At 39.7% G+C, this 19,012-nt stretch overlaps 1 protein-coding gene across 1 annotated transcript in view; it reads left to right on the plus strand.

The window, feature by feature from the left end:
* Positions 1 to 19,012, plus strand: part of INPP5F (inositol polyphosphate-5-phosphatase F) — a 97,607-nt gene that overhangs the window by 71,877 nt on the left and 6,718 nt on the right. The window contains exons 10-15 of the mRNA XM_082601673.1: positions 1,295 to 1,419; positions 2,195 to 2,272; positions 3,176 to 3,296; positions 4,857 to 4,985; positions 10,700 to 10,817; positions 12,939 to 13,137. Coding sequence (XP_082457799.1) covers positions 1,295 to 1,419; positions 2,195 to 2,272; positions 3,176 to 3,296; positions 4,857 to 4,985; positions 10,700 to 10,817; positions 12,939 to 13,137 — 770 coding nt within the window. The remainder of the gene's footprint in view (positions 1 to 1,294; positions 1,420 to 2,194; positions 2,273 to 3,175; positions 3,297 to 4,856; positions 4,986 to 10,699; positions 10,818 to 12,938; positions 13,138 to 19,012) is intronic.

Raw genomic sequence — 19,012 nt, forward strand, 5'->3', positions numbered from 1 at the left:
GCCTGTCTATAGGTGAAAACTGGTTTCCTGTTTTAAAATTTAGATTTCTTTAAAGTTGTAGTCTCATGTTTATTGGCTATTTGTTTATCTTCTCTTGTGAATATCCTCTGTATGCTTTACCCATTTTTTTCCTTACTGAATTTATAGCACTCTTTATATGTTAATGGTTTTTATGTTGCAGGTATATTCCCCTAGGTAGTCCTTTTTTTTTTTTTAACCTTTGCTTATACTGTCATTTAGTACACAGAGGTTTTATATTTTTATGTTGTCACATCTGTCCATCTTTTCTTTACGCTCTCTGGTTTTTGTTACGCTTAGAAGGTCAGTGCCATCCTTCAATTAGGAAAAAATCATCCCAACATTTCGTCTAGCTTTTTTATAACTTGAAGAAAAAATATTTAGATCATTAATGCATCTAGAATCTATTTTGTCTATAATGAAGTGTAGAGGGCTAACTTGAGTCCCCCCCATGTAAACAGACAGTTATCCCAATACCATTTGTAGGATACCACTATAGTATAGTCCATACGTAGTCCACATATAGTATAGTCCATATTTCTCTCAGAATGATGTAACCATAGCTTAGATTCCTCAATGTACATATGTCTGTCTCTAGGCCATCTGTCGTGTTCTGTTGAGTCATTCATTTTTCTGCACTCGTACCACAGTTTTAATCACTATACATTTAAAGTATGTTTTGCTCTCCAATGGGACAAGTCCTTTATTATTATTCAAATATTTTCCTGTATTATTCACTCTTCAAGATAAACTTTAGAATTAACTTTCCAAGTCCATAAAAAGATCCTGATTGAATTTTGATTGGGATTGTTGAGTATATAGGTTAACCTAGGGAGACTTGACATCTTTACAATATTGAATCTTGCCATCTGGCACCATGGTGTGTCTCTCCATTTATTCAGGTTTTCTTTTACATGTTTCAGCAAAGTTTCATAGTGTCCAGTATGTAGGTCTTGTATATTTCTTTAAAAATTATTCTAGAGATCTAAAATACCTGCTATTATAAAGGAATTTGTTTTCATTATATATTCTAAGAGATTATTGCAAATGTATAATGTGTGAAAAAGCTATTCATACCATTGATGTAAATTCTCATAAACCTAAATGTAACAAATGAAAATCTTATTTTACAGGGAAAAAAATTGATGCTTGAGTAGATTAATTTCTGAGCCTGGCTATAAATTATTTCTAAAACATAATTCTAAATAAATTCAGTAAAAATCATGAGTCTCAAGTCTGATTAAGCTAAATTTTTTCCTTTTCTTTACTCTCACAGGTTATTATTAACTTGGTAGACCAGGCAGGAAGAGAGAAAATAATTGGCGACGCTTACCTGAAACAAGTGCTGCTCTTTAACAGCTCACACCTCACTTACGTTTCATTTGACTTCCATGAGCACTGGTAAGATGGCTTCCTGAGGTGAGGTTTGATCAGTTCCAGTGTTTGTGGTAGACACTGCCACAGGGACCTTAGTTTCTCTTCTCTTTATTGGGAAGAAAATCTTGTTCTCCTCATTGTTAGAAAGGAAAGGACTATCATTTGTTTACTTAGTTTCATTTTCATACGGGTTTTATTTTGCCTAAAAATTTAAGTTAATTCTTCCTGAAATATTTACAGTCTTTTTGTTCCGAAATGACCTGGGGACTTAGAGTTCCTTTTTTCCTTTTATCCTTCAGTTAAAGAATTTCTGGAACTTTCCCTTTCTGCTTGAGTTTGAGCCTGGCAGGATAATAGTGTTCCCTTACTTAAAACTCATCCTGCTGGCTCATCTTTATACTGTTAGTAATACTGCTCTCCCTTGGGATAACTCCACTGGAGTTTGCTCTGGAAAAACAACAATCATTTTGATGGTAATTTTAACTTGTGTGTATTCTGAAAGCAAGTTTCTTCTGTCATAATCCTGACTCTAATGTGGGTTCATTGACCTAGGTATTGAAAATTTTGGTGGGGAAAGAAGCTTCTGATGGCTGTGATATGTTTCAGTGTATTCTTAAGCATATTTTCTTTAATAATGAAGATTAGTTATAAATATTTATATAATTGCTTATTTAAAGTAGTGTTATTGTCATATTTATAGTAATAATGTTCTTTCATTTTTCCAAGTAACCTTAGATATCATATCTTCAGCTTAAAAAAATTATTAAAGTTTTTTTTTTCCTTTTGGCATGTATTTTAGCCGAGGAATGAAGTTTGAGAATGTTCAAACACTAACAGATGCCATTTATGACATTATTCTTGACATGAAGTGGTGTTGGTAGGTATTTCGTAAGAAATCAGTTTGACAGACTCTTGGTCTGTGAAATCATATGTATTTGTCTAGTATCACTAAGTGTTAAAATAATAGCAGGCTGAGAAAGGATTTTTGGTTTTCTTGCTTTGCTTCCCAATTCCTATTCTCCTTTTCAAAAGAGTGTGAGTCATTAGGCATTGTTAGCTTTGGACAGGGAAAAGGTGTCAGGTGGTCAGCAAAATGGAGTGAAGTGCTCTGTGACTATTCTTTAATTCCTTCTAACGCTCCATGATCTACATTTCTTCTTGGTCCCTAACATGGGAAGGAAGGTTTAGAGGTATTTGGTCCCAGTTTTGAGACATTTAAAAATTATCAGAGAAGGAAGTTGATTCTTCAGGGGAGATGTAGGAAGAAGAAGTTGGCTTAAAGGACAGGAGAGAACATTTGATTAGTTTTTAAGGCCACAGGTGGCTAGAGAAGTTAGATGAGTGAGGCATGCTGCATGACTTCTCACTGGGTGATAGAGTGAATTAGTCTGTTCAAGCTAATTTACATGCATTTCTACTTGAAGTCAAAAAGGAGGAACAGGAAGGTGTTTTAAAGTGCCTTCTGGTTTTAAATGTGTAGAAAAGCATGACTAGGGGTTGTGTCAGCTCTGCCTAGTAGTTGTGTGACTCAGGCAAGTCACTCTTTGTATACCTGTTTTTTTTTTTCCCCAAAATGGGGATAATATCTTCCTTGTTGAGTTATTGTGTAAATTAACAATAATGTCTACAAAGGTCTCAGTAATGCCTGCCACATAATAATATTCTAAGCAAATTGATAACCAATGTTGCTGTTGTTATTATTACACTTTGAAGAATTGTGGGTTTTGAAAACTTTAAGGTATTTCATATTGTAAAGTAATTCCATACTGTTTTTGAAAAGGGTTGATCAAGCTGGAGTAATATGTAAACAAGAAGGGATTTTTCGAGTTAATTGCATGGACTGCCTGGATCGCACCAATGTGGTCCAAGCTGCCATTGCACGAGTGGTCATGGAACAGCAGGTAATTTGGAGTCCCCTGGATTGTAAATATTCATTTTTAATTTTTTTTCACATGTAAACCAGTAACTAAAATCTTTGTTCCACAGAACATTTACAGCATGCAAACATCCTTGTTGCTTTAAAACCTGGAAAGTACAGCCTTTCCTAGAAATCAGTTGAATCAAGGGGCGTTTTCTTAAGTACTCATTTCAAAAATGTGAGGCCCAGCATTTAAAATTGTACTGGGTGGCACTGTGTAGTCATTTACCTTTTTCTCTCAGCTCCAAACACTCGCTTCTGTATTGGGGCATGGGGTCTGCACACCACCTTTCTGCTCAACCAGCTGGTTCCATGTCAGGCTCTGCCAATAGAGGGCATTAAAGGAAGACCATGAGGCTGGAGGAGGACAAGGGGACAAGTCCCTTCACCCGTGTTATGTATTCCCATCATCAGCACCCTCTCTGTGGCTTTGGTTCCTTTGGCACCACAGAACCAGCCTCTTCCCTTTGTGCCCCAACCCTGCTGTTTCCTGGAGTCACTATATCTCTTATCTCAGTGTCCCCTTTTAGATCTTTCAGCCCTGTAACACCTGGGTAATGAATTCCCAAGGTTGACATTCCTAGCATGTTTTTTTCTCCTGATAGAACCTTGTGACTATCCTTTGGGGATGCCTTCTACTGTCACACTGAAGCAGCCAGGCTTTGGAGATCAAGCCCTGGCCCTAGCACATACAAGGTGTTGACCCCATGCAAAGAATTCAACCTCTCTAAACTTCTATCTCCTCATCTATAAATGGGGGTAACAAGAGTATTGATTGCATAGTATGGTTATGAGGAGTAAATGAGATAATCTATTTTTAAAAGCTTGGACTTCCCTGGTGGCGCCGTGGTTAAGAATCCACCTGCCACTGCAGGAGACACGGGTTCGAGCCCTGGTCCGGGAAGATCCCACATGCCGCAGAGCAACTAAGCCCGTGTGCCACAACTATTGAGCCTGCGCTCTAGAGCCCACGTGCCACAACTACTGAAGCCCACATGCCTAGAGCCTGTGCTCTGCAACAAGAGAAGCCACTGCAGTGAGAAGCCCGCGCACCACAACGAAGAGTAGCCCCTGCTCACCACAAATAGAGAAAGCCCACGCTCAGCAACGAAGACCTAATGCAGCCAAAAATAAAATAAATTTATAAAAAAAAAAAGCTCTTAGAATGTGGCACCAGACTTAACATTTATTGGGCACTTACTGCTCTGCTACTATTAATATTGTTTGTTTCTATATGACTTTTTGATGGTTAGTTTCACTTCATAGCCAAATTTAAAAGAAAGACAAAATATAATAGTATGAGCCTACACATTAAAAATTACAGCAAAACAGTATAATTTTTTTATTCTATTTATTCAGATGTAGCAATTCATAAAGCTATCTTTCAAGTGGTGCTTAATTTTGAAAAAGTCTGAAAACATCATTTTTTTATATTTAAGGGTCCTAAATTGTACATGCATATGCTTCCTTTCTCTGCAGTATACATTTTATGCTATAGTGTCCTGGCTTATATGCAGTTAATCTACCAATGTATTAATTTTAGCTGAAAAAATTAGGTGTGATGCCCCCAGAGCAGCCACTACCGGTGAAATGCAATCGAATTTATCAGATAATGTGGGCCAACAACGGTGACTCCATTAGCAGACAGTATGCTGGGACAGCTGCCCTGAAGGTAAGTACCTGCAGCCAGCATCTGTGGGTCATTATGTGGGACACAGGGTATAGTTTAAAACCAACTTGGTTTTTGAGAGAAAAGTACATGGGTTTCAGGTGGTAGGTGTATGTAGTTGACTCCTTTCTGGAATGTTTGGGTAAGGCAGGGGTCACACATTCAAATTCTACAGATGCTGGGTAATGTGACCCATTAGATTAAAGGGAGAGATGGGCTGTGTGGACCTGAGGAAGAGCATATGTTGTCTTAGGAAGGTGCTGTTCTGCTACTTCCTAATGGGGATGGAGGCCCAGTGTTGCTAGATCTCCCAGTTTTCAAGGGAGTTTGGAAAGTTGGAATTTTATGTATAACGGTTAAAACTTTATACAGACAAAATAAAACATGTCTCTGTTGGTGGGATTTGGGTCCCTGGTATAATTTGCCTCCTCTGAACTTGAATCCCAGCCCTGCCTCTTACTAGCTCTGTGACTGTGGGCAAGTCACATAACTTCTCTGTGTCTGTCTCTTCATTTGTAAAACAGGAATAATACTAGGCCCACTTCAAAAATTTGGCATGGGATTATATGAGTTAATAACATGTTAGAGCTTAGACCATTCCCTGACACATAGTAAATGTTGAAGAAAAGTTTTATTATCTTTTGTGATTGTTATACCTAAAGTCTTTTGCGGATCCCACCAAGCTGATCTTCACAGAACTTAATGTAAATGTAAACTGTAGTCACTGGTCACTAAATACTCCCTCTGTGGGCAATAGGAAGTGGTTGAATTAGCTTAAATTAGGTTTATGTTAATTTTCCTTCAAGGTAATAGTTCACCCCAGGATATTTATTACAACAAATTGTACCATTGAGAGCTCAACAAGCATCAGATTATCCATCTTTTAGTTGGGTGATGAATGTCAAAAAGCTTTTTGTTAATTAAGGAAACTGAACTTTAGAAATCCTTGTGCAAGTTATTGTTTAAAGAGAAGTACTACTTATGCACTCAACGTCAGAGCACCTAAATATATAATGCAAATACTAATAAAACTAAAATGAGAAATGAACAGCATTACAATAATAGTAGGGGACTTTAACAGCCCACTCTCAACAATGGATAGATTATCCAGGCAGAAAATCAATAAAGAAACAACGAATTTGAACAACACTACAGAGCCTATGGACTTAACAGACATATACAGAACACTCCATCCACCAACAGTAGAATACACATTTTTCAGAAGCACAAGTGAAACATTCTCCAGGATAGATTATGTTAGGCTACAAAACAAGTCTCAGCAACTTCAAGAAGATAGAAATTATATCAGGTATCTTTTCTGAGCACAGTGATATGAAACTAGAAATCAGTAACAGGAGGAAAATTGGAAAATTCACAAATATGTGGCAATTAACATACTCTTGAACAACAGATGGATCAAAGAAGAAATCAAAAGGGAAATCAAAAAATATCTTGAAACAAATTAAACTGGAAACACAACATACCAAAATTTATGGGATACAGCGAAAGCAGTTCTAAGAGGAAACTTTATAGCTATAAATGCCTATATTAAGAAAAAAGGAAGATCTCAACCTAACAATTAAACCTCAAGGAACTAGAAAAAGAAGAAACTAAGCCTAAAGTTGGCAAGAGGAAGGAAGTAATAAAGATTAGAACAGAAATAAGTGAAATAGAAAAACAATAGAAAATGATCAACAAAGTTAAGAATTGGCTGTTTTGAAGAGAGAAACAAAATTGACAAACTCTTAGGCTAACCAAGGAAAAAAGAACTCAAAATTATAAATGAAAGAGATATTACAACTGATACCACAGAAATATATAGGATTATGAGACTACTATGAACAGGCGTATGCCAACAAATTGAACGATTTAGAGGAAATGGATTAATTCCTAGAAACATACAACCTACCAGACTGAATCATGAAGAAACAGAAAATCTGAATAGGCCAATGAGTAAGGAGATTGAATCAGTAATCAAAAAGCTCCCAACTAAGAAAAGCCCAGGACTAGGTGGTTTCACTGGTGAATTCTACAAACATTTAAAGAAGAATTAATAGCAGTCCTTTTCAAACTCTTCTCAAAAAATAGAAGAGGGAACACTTCCAAACTGTTTCTATGAGGCCCTGATACATAAACTAGACAAAGACACAACAAGAAAACTCTGAGCCCATGTCCCTGATTATTATAGATACGAAAATTCTCAACAAAATACTAACAAACCAAATACAGCAGCTCATTAAAGGGATCATATTCCATGAGGAAGAGGGACTTACCCCTGGTTCAGAATTTGAAAATCAATAAATGTGTTACACCACATCAATAGAATGAAAGATAAAAATTATAGGATCATCTCAATAGATGCAAAAAAAAAGCATTTGACAAAATTCAACATCCTTTCACCCAGTGGTGAAAACTGAAAGCTTTCCTCTCAGATCAGGAACAAGACAAAGGTGCTCACTTTCACCACTCCTATTCATCATAGTGCTGGAAGTCCTAGCCAGAGCAATCAGGCAAGAGAAAGAAAGAAAAAGCATCCAAATTGGTAGGGAAGAAGTAACACTGTCGTGATTTGCAGGTGGTGTGTTCTTATGCAGTTGACTTGGAACAACATGGGTTTGAATTACACGGGTCCACTTTATACGTGGATATATTTCAATTGTAAATACTACAATACTACACAGTCTGGTTGGTTGAATCCCTGGATGTGGAGGAAATGTGGATACAGAAAACCGACTATAAGTTATACAAAGATTAACCTCCACATTGTTAAAGGGTCAACCTTATATAGAAAATCCTAAAGACTCCACCAGAAAACTATTAGAACTAATAAATGAATTCAGTAAAGTTGCAGGATACAAAATCAAGCTACCAAAATCTGTCGTTTCTATGCACTAATTGAGATTATCTAAAAAAGAAAACAATCCCATTTACAGTAGCATAAAAAACAATAAAATAGTAAGGAATAAATTTAATCAAGAAGGTGAAAGATCTGTACACTAAAAACTGTAAGATGTTGATGAAAGAAATTGAAGGCACAAATAAATGGAAGATAGCCTAGGTTCATGGCTTGGAAAAATTAACATTAAAATATTATCCAGGGCTTCCCTGGTGGCGCAGTGGTTGAGAGTCCGCCTGCCGATGCAGGGGACATGGGTTCGTGCTCCAGTCCAGGAAGATCCCACATGCTGCGGAGCGGCTAGGCCCGTGAGCCATGGCTGCTGAGCCTGCGCGTCCAGAGCCTGTGCTCTGCAACGGGAGAGGCCACAACAGTGAGAGGCCCGCGTACCGCAAAAAAAAAAAAAAAAAAAAAAAATTACCCAAAGCCATCTCCAGATTCAATATAATCTCTATCAAAATTCCATTTTGATAGAAAATTGGCATTTTCTACAAAAAAAAAAATCCTAAAATTCATGTGGAACTACAAGAGACCCCTAATAGCCAAAGCAATCCTGAGAAAGAACAAAACTGGAGATATCCCACTTCCTGATTTCAAACTATATCACAAAGCTGTAGTAATCAAAACATAGTACTGGCATAAAAACAGGCACATAGACTAATGGAATAGAACCGAGAGCCCAGAAAAAAACTCACGCTATCAGTCAACTAATAATTTGACAAGGGAGCCAAGAATGCTCAATGGGGAAATGATAGTCTCTTCACTAATGCTGTTGGGAAACTGGATATTCATATGCAAAATAATTAAACTGGACCCCTATCTTACACCATTCACAAAAATTAACTCGAAATGGATTAAAGACTGTAAAACCTGAAACTTTAGTTTGCTCCTACAAGAAAACATAGGGAAAGTTCCATGACATTGATCTTAGCAATGATTTTTTGGACATGACATCAAAAGCACAAGAAGAAAAGTAAAAATAAACAAGTGGGATTACATCGAAAAAAAAGAAGCTTTTGCATAGTAAAATAATCAACAAAATGAAAAGACAACCCATGGAATGGGAGAAAATATTTGCAAACCATATGTCTGAGAAAGGGTTAATATCCAAAATATGTAACGAAGTAATGCAACTCAATAGCAAAAAACAAATAATCTGATTTTACAATAGGCAAAGGACCTTAACAGCCATTTTTCCAAAGAAGATATACAATTGGCCAACAGGTACATAAAAACGTGCTCAACATCAGTAATCATCAGGGAAATGCAAATCAAAACCACAGTGAGCTATCACCTCCTACCTGTTGGAATGGGTGTTATCTAAAAGACAGGAGATAACAAGGGAGAAAAGGTAACCCTTGTACATTGTTGGTGCGAATGTAAATTGGCATAGCCACTATGGAAAATGGTAAGGAAGTTCCTCAAAAAATTAAAAATGGAGTTACCATATGATCCAGCAATCTTATTTTATGAGTATATATCCAAAGAAAATGAAATCAGTATGTCACAGAACTACCTGTAACTCCTGTGTTCATTGTAGCACTATTCATAATAGTCAAGACCTGGAAACAACCTAAGTATCTGACGGTGGATGAATGGCTAAAGAAAACGTGTGTGTGTATACAAAATGTGTGTGTATATATATAATGGAATATTCGGCCATAAAAAAGAAGAAAATCCTGATATTTGCAGCAACATGGATGAACCTTGAGGACATTATGTTAAGTGAAATAAGGCAAACAGAGAAAGACAAATACTGCATGATCTCACTTATACATGGAATTTTAAAAAGTCAAACTCATAGAAACATTGAGTAGATTGGTGCTTACCAGAGGATGGGGAAAATGGGGAGATATTGGTCAAAGAGTACAAACTTTCAGTTATAAGTTCTGGGGATCTAACGTACAGCATGGTGACTATAGTTAACAGTACTATATATATATATACACACATATATCCAATCATCACATTGTACACCTTAAACTTATACAATGGTACTTGTCAATTATACAAAGCTGGAAAAAAAAGAGGAACACTTTTTTCCTTTGATATTAAAATTCTTTGGATGCAGCATTCATGCCTCTCTCTTCTATAATAGATTCATGTTGCTAAATTAATATTTCCTGTGAATGACCTAATTGGCAACGTGTTCTTCCTAAATTGTCAATTTTAGGACCAGGCTTGTTTCCAAGATTGCCTTGGATAGAAATAGTGGGGTTGGGATGGGGGAGAAAGAGACTATGCTTTCCTTGCCTTAAGTTTAAGTCACTACCTCTCTAGGGACTTGCTCTGACACCTTTGTTGTGAAAACCAAGAGAAACAAAACAATTAAATCTTCATTGGATCATTCTACAGGGATTGTAATGTGCAGCAAGGTATGGAAACCTCTGCTCTCTCTATATGTACACACAACCACACATGCAGGTTAAATTCCATTATAATAAGCTCTAGGGAACTGTCTACATTTTCCCACATCAGAAATTTATGTGTTTTGAATAGCATACCAGTTGGAGGTTTAAAGGTCTTTTTGTTTTGTTTATTATATAATAAGTTTTGATCTGTAAATTTTAGATATTCTACAGATTGCCAAGAATGGCTTTACCTTAAGGCACAATCTAACTGTGGAGACTTTATGCCACCAATAGCATGTTTAATTGTTTGACATGCTTGGATCTGCGTCAAATACTAGTAGATATTTTAATTACATTATTTGGAAATTATAAAGCCCTATAGAATTCCAGTCTTGAATCAAAAGCCCATATTGACTTCAGGAACATTTTTGTTCTTGAATAAATTGTTAAAGTGACTTTTTCCTTGACAGGGTGACTTTACAAGGACAGGAGAAAGGAAGTTAGCAGGAGTTATGAAAGATGGTGTTAACTCGGCAAATAGGTATTACCTGAATCGATTTAAGGATGCTTATAGGCAAGCTGTTATAGGTAAGGAACATAAATGCCTTTCTCCTCTCTCAAATTTGTTCTTCTTTCTGTGACTAACCTTTTACAGTAACCAACTTCATTAACATAGTTCATATGTTGTATAATATATTTGTGTCTCTGTGTTGAACATCTTACCCAATAAATCAAATTTTTACAAGATTAGAATTTTTTAAAAATATTTTATTTATTTATTTGGCTGCATTGGGTCTTAGTTGCAGCATGTGGGACCTTCGTTGCGGCATGCAGGATCTTTCGTTGTGGTGCATGGGCTTCTCTAGTTGCAGTGTGCGGGCTAAGTAGTTGTGGCATGCAGGCTTAGTTGCCCCATGGCATGTGGGATCTTAGTTCCCCCACCAGTGATTGAACTCACATCCCCTGCATTGGGAGGCAGATTCTTTTTTTTTAAAATATTTATTTGTTTGTTTGTTTTGGTTGCACTGGGTCTTAGTTGTGGCAGGTGGGCTCCTTAGTTGTGGCTTGCAGGCTCCTTAGTTGCAGCAGATGGGCTCCTTAGTTGCGGCTCGCTGGCTCCTTAGTTGCAGCATGCAGGCTCCTTAGTTGTGGAATGCGAACTCTTAGTTGTGGCATGCATATGGGATCTAGTTCCCTGACAGGGATCGAACCCAGGCCCCCTGCATTGGAAATATGTAGTCTTATCCACTGCGCCACCAGGGAAGTCCCTGGAAGGCGGATTCTTAACCACTGGACCACCAGGGAAGTCCCTACAAGATTAGAATTTGACAAATTTTTTAGGCTGGAGCAGCAAAAGAAACTGCTCATTTCCATACGTATTTGTCAATTTGTTATTCATGTAACAGAAGGCAGGGTTGAGGCTCCTGGAGTATGGAATAAGGTGCCCTAAAACCTCATCAACTAAGAACTCCATATTCTATTTGTTTTTCCATTACTCAAGGCTGAGAGAGAAAAACGAGATGATTTTCTTTCTTCGTATAATGTTTATCATGTGTTCTTGCTATGGACAAATATAGCATCCTTTCTTATAAGCATGATTTAACAGGGTATTAGGGTATCAGATTTAGAGATTATTCTAACCAATTCCTATCACTATTTAAGAAAAGAAATGGAGGGTAGATTGCCCAGTGGAATTCATGCCTTGGCATATTTTAACTTTAATTTTCATGAAAGTATCACCTTTTAGGATTAAAGTAAATGTACAGTATTCTGGATTAGAATCAAATGTAACAGCTTGTCATATGGTCTCTAAGAATATTTTTTAAATCCTATTTTTTTAACCTGATTATTTATTATACATGAAATAGTAGGGCCTATGCACAGGCAAGTTAGGAATTTGAGAAGTCTGGTGTAATTAAGTTTGGTTAATTTGCCACACATAGGGTGCATGCTGATAGGAAAATTGGATTTTAGCAGTTTATTCAGGAAGAATAAGATACCTTTCTTTCTGTTGCTTGATTTAGCGCCTCAGTTATGTTTTTGAGGAGGCATGTTCTGTTCCTCTCTCATTTTGACGATCAGTCGCATCAGCTTCATCCTAACCCTGAAGCTGGATCTTTTCAAGTTTAAGAGAGAGGGGCCAGTAGCAGTCTGGGCTTACTGCTTCCCTGTAAAGGGTCAGTGGTTGGCAGATCTCTCCCAGAAGCCTCCTCCAGTCTTACAGTCCCAAACAAGCACAGGGAATGGGATTACGATGATTTTGTTAAGCCTTGAGCTGCGTGCTGTACCAGGAAGAAGTTAGCTTGGTCTGTTCAGTTCCTTTGCCCATTTTAAAACTGGCTTATTTGTCTTTTTATTATTGAGTTGTTGGAATTCTTTATATAGTCTTGGATACAGGTCCCTGATCAGATAGATGATTTTTAAATATTCGCTCCTATTCTGTGGGTTGCCTTTTAATTTTCATGACATTGTCCTTTGAGACACAAAAGTTTTTAATTTTGATGGTGTCCAGTTTGACTATGTTTTTTCTTTTGTGGCTTGTGATTTTAGTTTCATATCTAAAAAAACCATGCCTAGTCCAGGGTCACAAAGATTTATGCCTATGTTTTTTAATGAGTCTTATTATTTTAGGTCTTATATTCTCTTTTGCTTTTTAAAAATGCATTAGTAAACTAAGAAGATGATAGATATTAACACTTTCTACTCTAGATTTGATGCAAGGCATTCCAGTGACAGAAGATCTTTATTCCATATTTACCAAGGAGAAAGAGCATGAAGCTTTGCATAAGGAAAATCAGAGAAGCCACCAGGAACTAATTAGTCAACTCTTACAAAGTTACATGAAGTTACTGCTGCCTGATAATGAAAAGTTCCATGGGGGCTGGGCCCTCATTGACTGTGACCCCAGGTGAGTTGGAGTGGTGTCCTGGTAACTAACGTGCTTTCTTTTAAACTTTTTTTTTTTTTTTTTTTTTGCGGTACGCGGGCCTCTCACTGTTGTGGCCTCTCCCCTTGTGGAGCACAGGCTCCGGACGCGCAGGCTCACCGGCCATGGCTCACGGGCCCAGCCGCTCCGCGGCATGTGGGATCTTCCCAGACCGGGGCACGAACCCGTGTCCCCTGCATCGGCAGGCGGACACTCAACCACTGAGCCACCAGGGAAGCCCTAACGTGCTTTCTGATGTTGTTAAGTTGTCCTAATTATTGCTAGCAATTGCCTGTAGAGCTGTGAGCATGGATGCGTATAGTTCATGGCAGTTCTCAAACACACGGCTGGCAAGGCAAGCTAAGGCACTCACCTTGGCCGTAAAATTAAGGGGGCACTAGCAATATTTGATTTTTTAAAAACCCAAATTGTGAAACTACAGTTCAAAGCTTGTTTCTTGAGTTCTCCCCTGCCCCCAACCCCACTCCATGCCCCAGAATCTAGGTTTATTGTATTAATGCACAAAACTGAGTGTACCAAGAGGTTTAATGATGCTAGTTACTTTGGGTTGTAAAGTGGTCCTGGTCTTTCATAAAATAAATAGGGCAACTAATACTTAACGTTCTTTTTTAAACAAAAACCATCCAGTTTCAAGTGGTTCTTTAAAATAATCAACTGAACGGCAGGATCCAAATTTATCCACCAGATTGAATGCTTGCTTTCAGGCTAAAATCTAAAATTACAATTTTCAATATTACGAATCAGAAACACTTCAGAAAATTCTAGACCAAGCTCTGAGAATAAAAGGCTCTATTTAGATTTTATTTTACATTTCATATGTTTTTAATAAAAGGGGCATATAAAATAAGCTTGAAAGAACAGTAGGACGCAAGGTAGTATACATATATTAAAATGAGCGAAAGGCAACATTGACTGTAGGTTCATAGGGAAACCTTCCATGACTTTAATTCCACGGATTATTTCGCTTTGATAGTTAGTATTATATGTATGGATGCAATTTTTGGACTCTTAAAAGATGAGGTTTTCCTCACACACAACTTAGCAGAAAATTTCTGTGCTCCTATAAGCCATTTGGTAAAAAATTTTTATTCATGTACGTTACTTGTTTTTAAAATAGCAGTCCAACTTAATGCAGCATGAAACAAACAAAAACTCCCAAAAGGTAGTACTTTGAATTCCCATTCAGAAATAACTGCAGGTATCACATCTGCATTTTGCTTGAGTTTTAACTTTGCACTTCACTTTTTTGAAGGTGTCGTGATTTTCAATATCATTTTCCTTAGATCAAGTGGGTTTTTTAAAAAATTATTTTTATCTTTGGCTGCGTTTGGTCTTCGTTGCTGCCTGCAGGCTTTTCTCTAGTTGCAGCAAGCGGGCGCTACTCTTCATTGCAGTGTGCAGGCTTCTCATTGGGTGCCTTCTCTTGTTGCAGAGCGCAGGCTCTAGGCACGCGGGCTTCAGTAGTTGTGCCTCACGGGCTCTAGAGCACAGGCTCAGTAGTTGTGGCGCACGGACTTAGTTGCTTTGGGGCATGTGGGATCTTCCCGGACCAGGGCTCAAACCCGTGTCCCCTGCATTGGCAGGCGGATTCTTAACCACTGAGTCACCAGGGAAGTCCCAAGAACTGTCCTTCTTATTAGAGATACTTTGTGGTTATCATCCTTTCTAACACTGCTAAGATTTCTTTACATTTGCTACTGGTATTTATCTTCATTTGCAAGGCTTAAAGATTTTCCAGATGGTGGATAGTTTTCCCTTTATCTTGAAGGGAGATGTTTGGAAACCTGCTCTTTGGCTCTCTGAGTTTGCTATAGAGCCTTTGTACAGTCTGTCTACTGAGGCAGAGATGTGGACCCAGGCAGCCCCTGGTGGAGGACAGCAAGAGGTAGCTCCGGGAATGGCTTTGGGGGCTCAGGTCCCCAGACAGCCAGCGGTGAGTTCAGCCCCTTGGGCTTGGAGGCTTCAGCAGTCAGCACCTGTCTGCCTCAGGCTGTGTGTGTGGTTTTTAAAAACACCTTTATCAAGATGTTATTCATATAGCATACAATTCGCCCATTTAAAGCGTACAATTCAGTGGCTTTTAGAATATTCACAGAGTTGTGCAACCATCACTTTGGTCAGTTTTAGAACATTTTTATCACCACAAAGAGAATCCGCATACTCTATCCCCACCCTTACCCCCTAAGCAACCACTAATCTATTGATACTTCTATCTCTCTGGACTCGTGTATTCTGGACACTTTATATAAATGTAATCATGTAATATGTGGCCTTTGTGACTTGGCTTCATTCACTTAGCATGTTTTCATGGCTTATGGGCGTTGTGGCATGTATCAGAACTTCATTACTTTTCATCGCTGAATAGTATTTCATTGTATGGATAGACTGCATTTTGTTTATTCACTCTTCCTTTGGGCATTTATGTTTCCACCTTCTGGCTATTCTGTTGTAAATAGTGATGCCGTGAATACTCACGTACAAGTTTTTGTTTGCGTACCTGTTTTTCTTTTGAGTGTATACCTGAGGGGAAATTGCCAGGCCACATATAATTCAATGCGTAACTTTTGAGAAACCACCAAACTGTTTTCCGCAGTGGCTGCACCATTTTACATTCCTACCAGATATGTAGGAGGGTTCCAGTTTTTCCATGTCCTCACCAACACTTTTTCCATGGTTTTTTACTGTAGTCATCCTAGGGGGTGTGAAGTAGTATCACACTGTGGTTTTGATTTGTATTTCCCTAGTGACACATGATGTTGAGCATTTTTTTTTCTTGTGCTTGGTGGGCATTTGTATGTCTTCCTTAGAAAAATGTCTGTTCAAATCCTTTGCTCATTTAAAAAATTGGGCTGTGTGTCTTCTTGGTGAATTGGGCTACATGTTTTTGTAAAGTTTTGCAGGAACCAGGGCTGGGATTAGGGTGAGGCAAGTGAGACAGGGTTGTACAGGTTGCAGGGTCAGATCCTATCTTTATTTGAAATGTTGATGTTTTGTTTATCATGATATGTTTGCATTAATTTTGATTTTTAAAAAATATTGCACTAAAAACTTACCTTGATGGCTGAGTTTTTTTGGCATCCCCTTAAATTTTGCGCCAGGGACCAGTGCCTCACTCACTTCACTGCAGTCACCGCCCTGTTTAAATACCTGGCAGAAAAAGTTACAAATGCTCCGTCCTGCGCCGCTCAGCAAGAATGGCTGCTGTTCCCTTTTTCTTTACCTCCCAGCACCCCAGCTGGAACTGTCCAGCACAGCTTTGTGCCGTTTGCTTGGTTTCTGCCCTCCTTCGTGCTTACCCGGTGCCCACCCCCGGCCCCGAGCCTTTTTCTGTTAAACACGGAGCACTGCTCAGTTTGTTCCCCGCGGACAGCCCCTGGCGCATACAGATCAGACCTCTCGGGCTGTTCTGTGTCCTTTCCCTTCCAAGCGGCCGCAGCGGCTGCAAGGAAAGCTGACTTGAATGACAGCCGATAAACGCCGGCTGGCGCGCTGCGGCCGGGGGAGGAATCCTTAATGCGACGGGAAATCGGCGGTACCGTCCAGGTGCCCTTCAGCATCAGCACAAAGCCAACTCTTTATTTTGTCCCACTTGGACTCACGTTTTCTTTCACCGAGAGCACATGACCACTTGTACCCGCGTTAGTGGGCTAGTGAGGCGCGCTGCAGCCCGCCCACTAGCAGCCCTCCGGCCAGCAGGGATGGCCCTTTGCAAAGGCGTGCGTGCGCTCTCACGGGAGCCAGGCTGGGGGACCAGAGCCCGCGGCCACCTCGGCGCCCCTCTCCGGCGGCCCGGGAACCCACCCTCCTCGCGGCGAGGGCGGTGCCGGACCGGCCGCGCCTGCGCACTGGGCGCGCGCCGCGGCGGAGGCGGGCGGTGGAAGCGGGCTGAGATTCTGGGCGTGACCCGGCACGGCCGCACTGCAGTTGCCGCAGTCAGCGCAGTCGCTGCAGGTGTTCTCTCTGCTGCCAGCGGCTCTGACAGCTTCGACTCGTGGACGGACGGACGGACGGACAGACTGACGGGATGCCGCGCTCCCACCGGCCTCCTCCGACCACCCAGCGGCAGGCGAATGCCACGGGCAGTGCCGCCGGCAACGCCGCCGAGCCCAAGCCCGAAGGCGGCAGCCTGGCGATGACTTTCAAGATTTTTCTCCTTTTTGCAGGACTTATGGTTAAAGTTCCCGTGGGGTTGTATTTTTCCTGCAAATTACTGCTTTTTCAAAGCCTCCTGTTAATGTCACCTGATGACAGTGGCTTTTACGCGACCATCGTCGCGGTGGTGGGGCTGCATGTGGTGCTGGCGGTGTTCGTGTTCATCGTGTGGAAGGAGGGGACGCCTGACTGGTGGGAAGAGAAAAGCGAGTAGCACAGCGCCCGCTTCCCAGCTGCAGGCGCGGGGGCGGGGAGCCCTGAAACGGGGTTTCGTGTTTTTCTTGTCCGTGTTTAAAAAAAAAAAAAAAGTGTGGGTTTTCTGTTTTCTGAGTTTTTTTTCTGTTTAAGTGGGGCGGAGGGTGGCGGGGAGGGAAATTAAGTATTTACTGCAGCTTATACGTCGATAAAAATGCGGGGTGGGGGGGGCTGACATTTTTCTCGACTGCCTGTCACGTGCCAAGTGCTTTTCGTCCGGACAGGATGCTTTTGACCGAGATCCTGTTTGACCGATGTAAATATTAGTGTCAAAATAGAAGCTAAGATTAAGTAACACTAATTAGTAGGGTTAGGATTTATTTCATATTACAGTACGTGTCGTGACGTAATTTTTATAGCTTGGCTCAAGCGACATTTTCAAGAGTGCACGTAAGTAGCAACGCGCACAACTCAATTACGTTTTCCGTCATTAGTCTGTGTTCTTCTCAGTGAGCCTGCCCAAATCATAGAATTTATGGTTTTTTCTTTACCGTTGGTTGGTTGGTTGGTTATTGCTCATATTTTGGAACTGTGTATTCATTGGGTTCTGGCTTCTGACCTAATTAGTTGTATTTTGGGGGCACATTTTTGGTGAAAATTGAGGTCCGTTTGTTATTTTAGATTAAGACTGTTAAGAGTTAACGCTGCAGCAACGTGCTGCCGAGGTAAAATCCTGCACTTGAAGATCTTGGTGAAGTCGTCTCTGCAGTACGTTAAACAGTGACCTCATTCTGACGCAGATTATGTACGTGACTTAAATTCCATCTAGAAGTGATTTTTTCTCCCTCCTGTTTTCCATTTGTTTTTCAGTAGCATTTGGTAAGTCTTTGCAAATAGCTATGAAATTCTAAGGCAGAAATATCCACTCCAACAGTGGAATTTTGAGAAACAGTATAAGAGGTGTGGATTAATTTCACGTTTTGATTGGAAAAGCTGTTTTAATAGTAGATGAAAGTTTGAGTTTGGATTCTGCCCGTGTTATCTGTTGACTATGTGTAGATTTTCTGTGTTGACCTTTTTAAAAAAATTAGTATTTGGTTTAATGGTTAATCCCTTATTCTGATACTTGATTTTAGAGTGGAAATAAAATATGGCAAAATGGACTTAGAATAAAGAAATGTTTACTTATTCCTTAAAAGCTGAGTAAATCTGTAGTAAGAAAAATGCAAAGTAGTTTGGGCTGGGTTCCATTTTTGCACATAAACATTACGTTTACGTAAAGTTCTTTCAACGGATGCATTCTACACGAGTGTAAAAATACCCTAAATGTGCAGTGTCATTTTGAAGGTTAGGTCATGTGAGATGACCTGGACCATTTCTCTTTTCTCAGCCTCACATTTTCCTTTCTTTCCAACCCTTACCCCCTCTACCATCATCCAATCCCCCGCCCCCATTATCCCATTTCCCCTGAGCGCTCTCTCCTCCTTGG

The sequence above is a fragment of the Mesoplodon mirus genome (genome assembly GCF_964341445.2).
Source record: "Mesoplodon mirus genome assembly, chromosome: 2".
Classification (NCBI taxonomy): Eukaryota; Metazoa; Chordata; class Mammalia; order Artiodactyla; family Ziphiidae; genus Mesoplodon; species Mesoplodon mirus.